At 56.4% G+C, this 8,034-nt stretch overlaps 1 protein-coding gene across 2 annotated transcripts; it reads left to right on the plus strand.

The window, feature by feature from the left end:
* The first annotated feature begins 3,150 nt into the window (after positions 1-3,150).
* On the plus strand, positions 3,151-7,403 carry LOC138727096 (ADP-ribosylhydrolase ARH1-like). 2 transcript variants are annotated; one of them, XM_069869266.1, is made up of 6 exons: positions 3,151-3,446; positions 4,403-4,501; positions 4,573-4,678; positions 5,375-5,454; positions 5,525-5,708; positions 6,324-7,403. In XM_069869266.1, the coding sequence occupies exons 1-6, from the start codon at positions 3,254-3,256 to the stop codon at positions 6,694-6,696; spliced, it is 1,035 nt and encodes a 344-aa protein (XP_069725367.1). In that variant the 5' UTR covers positions 3,151-3,253; the 3' UTR covers positions 6,697-7,403. The 2 variants fall into 2 exon arrangements, with proteins under 2 accessions (XP_069725367.1, XP_069725368.1); XM_069869267.1 differs by lacking the exons at positions 4,573-4,678; positions 5,375-5,454.
* The last annotated feature ends 631 nt before the right edge of the window (positions 7,404-8,034 follow it).

Genomic DNA, 8,034 nt, shown 5'->3' on the forward strand with positions numbered 1-8,034 from the left:
ACATTGATAAAGCCTCATCCAACCTGGCCTTGAACACCTTGAAGCAGGGATGGGGGCAGCCACCACTTCTCTGGGCAACCTGGGCCAGGGCCTCCCCACCCTCATGGTAAAGAATGTCTTCCTAATGGCGAATCTAATTCTTCCCCTCTCCAATTTAAACCCCCTCCTCCCCCGACCTGTCACTCCACACCCTTGTAGAAAACCCTTCTCTAGCTTTCCTGGAGCCCCTTTCAGGACTAGAATCTGCTCTTAGTTTTCCCTGGAGCCTTCTCCTCTCCAGGCTGAACAACCCCAACTCTCTCAGCCTACAAACATGGGAAGTGCTTCGACTCTCGAATCATCTCTGTGGCCTCCTCTGGCCTTGCTCCAACAACTCCATGTCCATCCTAATGTCCAGCCTAAACCTCCCCTGATGGAGCTTGAGGCCATTCCCTCTCATCCTGTGCCCTGTCACTTGGGAGAAGAGCCCAGCTCCCTCCTCTCCACAACCTCCTTTCAGGCAGTTGTAGAGAGCAATGAGGTCTCCCCTCAGCCTCCTCTTCTCCAAGCTAAACAACCCCAGCTCTCTCAGCTGCTCCTCTTGTTCTCCAATCCCTTCACCAGCTTTGTTGCTCTTCTCTGGACTCGCTCCAGAGCCTCTCTGGACTCGCTCCACATCCTTCTTGTGGTGAGAAGCCCAGAACTGAACACAGTATTCGAGGAGCGGTCTCACCAGTGCCGAGTACAGAGGGAGAATAACCTCCCTGGACCTGCTGGTCACGCCGTTTCTGATCCAAGCCAAGATGCCATTGGCCTTCTTGGCCACCTGGGCCACTGCTGGCTCATGTTTAGTTGCTGTCAACCAACACCCCCAGGTCCCTCTCCTCCAGGCAGCTTTCTAGCCAGACTTCTCCTAGTCTGTAGCACTGCACAGGGTTGTTGTGCCCCAAGTGCAGGACCCGGCATTTGGCCTTGTTAAACCTCCTGCCATTGGTCTCAGCCCATGGATCCAGCCTGTTCAGATCCCTTTGCAGAGACCTCCGACCCTCCAGCAGATCCAAACTTCCACCCAGCTTAGTGTCGTCTGCAAACTTGCTAAGGGTGCACTCGATGCCTTCATCCAGGTCATCGATAATGACATTAGTCCTGGCTCTGCCATGTGGGATTTGCGAAGGCCTGCCCCTGTCCTGCCCATGACCTGGGGAATTTGAGGGTGCCCTGTTCCTGCCCTTACCTTCACCAATGTTTGGGGGTGTCCATCCAATGGCCTGGCCAAAATGCCTAAGGCTTGGGGGTGACCTTTGCCTCTTCTGCCCTCATGACCTGGATTTTGGATATCCTGCCTTCTTTCTGGCCCTGATACATGGGGTCTGGGGATCCCTGCCCTTGTCCTGGCCCTGAATCTTGAGGTGTGGGGTTTCCTGGCCTCCTCTTTTTCGATGACCAACTTGGCTTGAAGGTGTCCTGCTCCTGTTCTGGACCTGATCCAGGCTGGGTGTGCCCTATGCCCGACTGGGCCATAACTTGTAGGATTTGGGAGTTCATGGACCTTGTTCTGACACTGTCCATTGGGGTTTGGAGGTGCCTTACTCGTCATGGTCATCACCCATAGGTTCATAGCCTCTGTTGTAGCTGTAGCTGAGACTTGTAGCTGTTGCCCTGCCCCAGTCCTGACTCTGACCTGTGCAGTTTCAGGGTGTCCTGAGCCTGTCCTGGCACTGATATGTGTGGTTTGGGGGTGTCCTGAGCCCATCCTGGCCCTGATGTGCAGAGGTTGGATGTTTCTTGCCCCTGTCCTGGCATTGATTCATGAGTTTTGGGGTTCTCTACCCTGACTGTGACCCACAAAGTTTTCGGCTTTCCCTGCTTCATTCCTGGCTCTGACCCATGGTGGCTGGGGTGCCCTGTCCCTGTCTGGTCCATGACCTGAGTGGTTTGTGGATATCCTGGACCCGACTTGCAGGATTTAGGGGTCCCCTGCCCCTGAACCACAGGATGCATAGCCTGAGCACACTCTTCACAGTGTGACGGAATGAACCCCCAATTTCTGCATGGTAAAACAAAAATAGGTCCAAAAAAGTGCTATTTTTTGTGCACTGATTGTTTTTTCCCATCTTTTTTCCAAAATGATGTTGAATTTTAAACCTCGTTACTCATCTGTTTTACTACCAACCATGTGTTGCTTCTGCATCTGAATTTTTACCAACAGATCAGAGATTTGTGTTGTGTTTGGCATAATTTGGACAAAAAATCCCAATGAAAACCTGATGCTGGGGAGCCAGCAGTTGCACTTTTCTGGGACTGGCATAGGGCCCAGCTGAAGCTTTGCTGCTCGACTCAGTAATTAAGGCTCTGAAATTTAAGGACGATCTTTTAACCACTCGCTGCCACCACCACACATCCATTCTACTGGTTTTGAGTAGCAAAATTTGTTGGTTTTACATTGGAGCCAACCCCAGTTATCAGATCAGGGCTGCATAGCGCTGGCCCAGCCTGGCAGGACTCAGGCAATAGTAGTTGGGGGGGGATTTCACCCCAAAATACAGCCTAGGGTCGTGTTTTCACCCCATCCCAGTGAAATAAACATGGGAAAACCTTTGACAGAGACATCTTCACTTGGAGATGGTCTTTTTCTCCTTCTCACTCTCCTCATCTGGTGCTTGCTCAAACCCATCTTTCTGTGCCTCAAATCCTTTTAAGTCCCCTTCATTTGAGTGCCCCCCATGTGCCTGTGTGCCCCTTTGGATGCTCCTTCACATCTCTTTGGGTGTTTCCCAAGCGCCTCCTCATCCCTTTAGGGTATCCGTCAGGTTCCCTTTGGGTGTCCCCCAATTCCTTAGTGTGCCTCCCCCAGGCTCCTCCATGCCCTGTTGGGTACCCTGGGTCCTTTTTGAGTACCTCCCCCCTCCATGTTGGTCCGTGTCCCTCTGGGTGCTCCTCAGTCCCCTCTCAGTGCCTTTTGAGGACTCCTGAGCCTTTTCCCCCCGCTACCACCCTCAAGGGACAGAGGCCTTGGAGTCCCTCACCATTCATCCCCATTGCTATGAGACCACCCCTGTGTTCCCCCCAATCCCTAAGGTGTCCTCAGCCTCCTTAAGGGCCCCTAGCCAGTACTTCCCCTGCGCCCTGACCTTGATGGGCGTCCGCAGCTGCTACCGCAATGGAGGAGACGTGAGTGCCCTTGGGGGTTCCCGCCGTGTCCCCCACTGCTGGCCCCCCCTGAAGCCCCACTGTTTCCCCCAGGGTGCCCTCAGTGGAAGCCTACGAAGCGGCCATGGTGCTGAGCGGGGTGGGGGATGCGCTTGGGTACCGGGGGGGCCGCTGGGAGTACTGCACCTCAGGAGCCCAGATCCACGCTGAGCTGGCTGAGCTTGGAGGCCTGGAAGCCATCACCTTGGAGCCCCCCGAGTGGCCCGTCAGCGATGATACCGTTCTCCACCTTGCCACTGCCGAGGGCCTGACCACAGGTGTGGAGCAGGGCAGAAGGGGTGGCTGTTGCACCCCACAAACCCAGAGGAGGGTCCCCAGGGGTTGGCTTCCCTATTGCACCCCAGTCCCAGCGGGTGGGGGTCTCTGTTGCACCCCTGGGCTGCATGTGGCTTCCCTGGGGGGCAGTTGAGGGGTCTCCGTTTTCCTTGGGCTGCACAGTGCAAGTCCAGGGTGGTGTTGGGGCCACTGTTACACTCTTGGGCTGTGTGGGGAGGTCCCTGGGGAGGTTTAGGGGTTCCCACCATAACTCTGAGCTGCTCAGTGGAGTTCCTGAAGGGAATTGGGGTCCCCATTATACCCTCAACCCAAACTGGAAAGTCTCTGGAAGGAGCATCTGGGGGTCGTGGCCAGCCCTAGAGCAGTCCTGGGGGCATCATAGTTCTGCCTCCCTATTTCCTCTCCAAAAATCTGTAGGGGCTTCCCACCCCCTCAACCCGTGCCCCTGGGGAGTGTGTGTCCTATTTTCCCCCACAGTTTGTGGGAATTTGTGTTCCCTTTCCTCCTATATCGGGTGCTGGGGGAACCTCATTTTCCCCTACCAATCTGGTGGGGGGGAAGTTGTCCCTTTCCCACACAATCTGAGGTGTGGGGGAGTGCTCCCTGTTCCTCCAGCTTTGGAGCCCATGCATGGTGCCCCCTTTTCCCTTCAGTCTTGAGGCATCCATGGGGGAGTGCCAGCCTTCCCCTCTAGTCTTGGGGGTTCCATGGGGGGGTATCCTTTTTTCCCTCCACTTTTAGAGGTCCATAGGGGGGTGTCCTCCTTCCCCTTCAGTTTTGGTTTGTTTATGGAGTGATATTCCTTTTCCTCACAATTTGGGGGTGCTGCAATGGGGGGTCTTCCTCTTCCCCTTCATCTTTGTGGGGGTGCATGGGGCCTCTCCCCTCCAGTTTGGGTGGCCCAGGGTGGGTCCTCACCATCTCCTCCTCCCTTCAGGCCTGGAGGGTGAACCCCTCCTGCAGGAGCTGGCTCATCGCTATGTGGCTGCCATGGGTGACATGGAGGGCCGCAAACCAGGGCCCACCAGCATCCTGGGTGAGTGGGCTCCAAGGGTCTGGGGGGACTCAGGGGGTGTCAAGGGTTCTCACACCCCCTGTTCCCCCCAGGCACCTCGCAGCTGCAGCCTGGGGAACCCGAGGGCTATCGCATCCCCTTCAATCCCAGTGGCACTGGCTGCGGGGCTGCCATGCGTAGCCTGGCCATAGGGCTCAGGTAGGGACAGGCACATGGCAGGGATGGGGACATGGAGGGACACGTGGGGAGGAGGGGGATGGAGGTATCAGAGCTGGTGGGATGGGGACAGGATGGGTATGGGGACAAGGGGTTGTCATATCTGGAGGGATGGGGACATGGCAGGTGTTGGGGATGGAGACTCAGGGGTGTCTGAGCTGGAAGAGACAGAGACGCAGAGAGGACAGGGATGTTGGACATGGGGTGATGGCAACATGGGGAGACAGGGATAAGGCGGGATGGGGTGACATGAGGGTGGAGACGCGAGGGTGGTCAGAGCTTGGGGGATTGGGACATGAGAGTTTCAGAGCTGGAGGGAAGGGGACATGAGGGGATGGAGATGGGGCAACAGGGACAGGGGAGCGTAAGAAGTGGGAAAATGGGGACACCGAGGGGGATGGGGACATGGTGGTGCTGGAGCTGGGAAGCCGGGCATGGTAGGGATGGGGGAGACAGGGATATCTGAGCTGGAGGAGTGGGGACAGGGAGCCCTAAGAGATGTTGAATATGAGGAGAGCAATACGGAGGAAGAGGCATAGGTGTCACAGAGCATATGAGAGGGGACATGGAGGTGGTGGGGCCAGGGCAGATGGGAACAGCAGGGACAAGGGTGACAGGGTAAGGACAAGGACAGGGAGGGGAAACAGGAGGATGGAGACAGGGCTGATGCCAATGAAGGTACCCGCACGCCTGGGAGTTGCCGACGCTGATCCGGGTGAGCATCGAGAGTGGGCGCATGACCCACCACCATCCCACTGGTAAGTGCCAGGACGTGGGGACAGGGGAGGAGGGGACTCTGCAGCTCCCTTGAAACTGCTGTCCCCACAGGGTACCTTGGGGCACTGGCAGTGGCCCTCTTTGGGGCGCTGGGGGCTCGAGGGGAGCCCCCAGAGCGCTGGGGGGCTGAGCTGATGCGGGTCCTGCCCCTTGCATGGGACTACGTCGAGAGTGCTGGAGTGGCTGTGGGAGACAATGCTGCTGCTTGGCCCTTCTTTGGGGATGCCTGGCACCGGTGAGGGGGCACTGGGAGTGTTCTGTGGGGTCAATGGGAGCACCGGGAGGTGTTGATGAGGATACTGGAATGGGCTCAAGGAATGGTGTCATTAGGGCCCTGCAAGGTTCTCTGTCCTAGTGGTGCACCATACTGGTGTAACTGCTCTGCCCCAGTGCCTGGATGTCCTCAGTGTCCCCTGTCCTACTGCCACTGATATCACTGCTGACCCTGATAAGTCTGTCCACAAGGTCACCAGTGTCCATCCTGTCCCTACCTCCCCCAGTGTCCCCATGTCCCCACTGTCCCCATCAGTACTGCCATCATCAGCTACGGAAATGTGTCCCAGGGCCATCCCACATCCCTGCTGACCTGGTACTCTTTGTTTCCCTGGTGCTACTGGTGACCTCACTGCAGCCACTTCCATGGTGCCTCCAGGTGTCCCAGTTGTCCTCAGAGTCCCCACGTGTACCTGACCCCACAGGTACTATTGGAGACCCACAGTCCATTGACATCCAGTGCCACTGGTTAACCCCTTGTCACCGATGACACCAATAAACCCAGTGACTCCTGTATCCCCATGTCTTCAGTTATTCCAGTGTTCCCAAGGGCCTCAATATCCCCATGTCTTTGCAGGTATCTGGAATCCCGGAAGCTTTTGGAGGGTCACAGCCCACCACAGATGCCATCCCTTCCAACACCAGCCGAGCGGGATGTGGCATACCTCAGCTGGGCACTGGATGGGTGGGCAGGGCGCAGTGGCCATGATGCACCTATGGTGGCCCTGGAGGCCCTGCTGACAGCCGGTGGATGCTGGGAGGACCTGTGTGCCAGGGGAGTGCTGCATGGCGGGGACAATGATTCGACAGGGACCATCGCTGCTGGGTGCTGGGGGCTACGTTGGGGACTGGCGTCCGTCCCTCCTGGGCTCCACTGCTGCCTTGAGCACCGTGGTCGGCTGCGTGACGCTGCCCACCGTCTCCACGCGCTGGCCTGGAAGAGATACTGAGCCTCCTACTGTGTCCCTGGTGTCACCTGCTGTGTCCCACTTGAGAAAGCCCCTGTGGGGCCCCAGGGTGTATGAGAGACCTTCATGGACTCTTGGCAGAGATTGAGAGTGTCTCTGGAGGTCAACAGGATCCTTCATGGGGTGCTGGGGACTCAGAAGGGTCCCTGGTGGTCAGCTAGGACTTTCATGGGCTTGGGAGATTCCATGGAGGTCAACAGTGATCTTCATTGGGCCCTGGGGCACTCAGGAGCACTTCAGGAGACCCTGTGAGTAAGCAGGGCCTTTCAAGGGGTGCTGGAGGGCTCAGGCAACCCACAGGGGGACCACTGTAGCCAGAGACAGGTGGTCTTTTATCCCTCCACAGTTAGAGACCCCAGAACGTCCCTGAGGAGCCTCAGTCACTCCCACAGTAAAGAAGTGTCCTCCCAAATCACTTTGCATCTTAGTTTGTCCCTTGTACCTCTTGTCCTGTCACTGTCACAGCTGAGATTAAACACACCAAGGGTGTTTTTGTGTTAACAAAGGTGCCCCAGTGTTAAATATTTTAAAGGGTGGGTATCCACTGGGATGTTGGCCCTGGGAGTTAACCACCCTGAGGCTGATGGGCCCAAGAGGTGATGGGTCCCCAAGGTTAATCACCTCAAGTGTGATGGGCCAAAGATGTGATGGGCCCCCAGGGTCAACAACTTCAAGAGTGATAGTCCTTGGGGTTGACAACCTGAAGGGTGATAGGCCCAGAATGTGACTGGAAAGCAAGTTTCACCACCCCTTGGGCAACAGGCCTCCACAGTGGTGGGCTGCTAGGGTTAAACACCCTGTGTATACTGTGCCCCACAGTAAACTACCCCATGGGTGATTAGTGCCCTGGCTGATTGGCCACAAGTGTTAACCACCCCATGGTGTTGTGCCTAATGGTTGGTGGGTATTAACTGCCCCAAGAGGTGATGGACCCCCACAGTTAAAACCCCAAAGCTGATGGGGCCCAAGGGGTTATGGGTCCAGGGTCAACCACCCTGAAGGTGATGGGCAAAGGCCTGATGGCCTAACATTGTTAAACACCCCAATGGCGAGGGCCCCCTGTGGAAACTGGGTGCTCTCATGGTTGATGAGCCCCCAGGTTTAACTGTCCCAAGGGTGATGGGAACCCAGGGTTAACCACCTGTATTAGTTTTGGCTGGGAGAGTTAAACTTCTTCCTAGTGGTTTCTATGGGGCTGTGTTTTGGATTTCTGGTGAAAACAGGGTTGATAACCCAGGGATGTTTCAGTCAGGGCTGAGCAGTGCTTACACAGCATCAAAGCCTTTTCTGCTCCTCATGCTGCTCCACAAGTAAGTAGGT

This window comes from Phaenicophaeus curvirostris, chromosome 15 (assembly GCF_032191515.1).
Source record: "Phaenicophaeus curvirostris isolate KB17595 chromosome 15, BPBGC_Pcur_1.0, whole genome shotgun sequence".
Taxonomy (NCBI): domain Eukaryota; kingdom Metazoa; phylum Chordata; class Aves; order Cuculiformes; family Cuculidae; genus Phaenicophaeus; species Phaenicophaeus curvirostris.

What these genes read in the sequence shown, in the direction of transcription:
- LOC138727096 (XM_069869266.1), top strand. Translation starts at nt 3,254, where the DNA reads ATGGTGCTGAGCGGGGTGGGGGATGCGCTTGGGTACCGGGGGGGCCGC. An exon ending in GACCCACCACCATCCCACTG is followed by an intron (nt 5,455 to 5,524) that starts GTAAGTGCCAGG and finishes CTGTCCCCACAG; the next exon opens with GGTACCTTGGGGCACTGGCA. An exon ending in TTTGGGGATGCCTGGCACCG is followed by an intron (nt 5,709 to 6,323) that starts GTGAGGGGGCAC and finishes ATGTCTTTGCAG; the next exon opens with GTATCTGGAATCCCGGAAGC.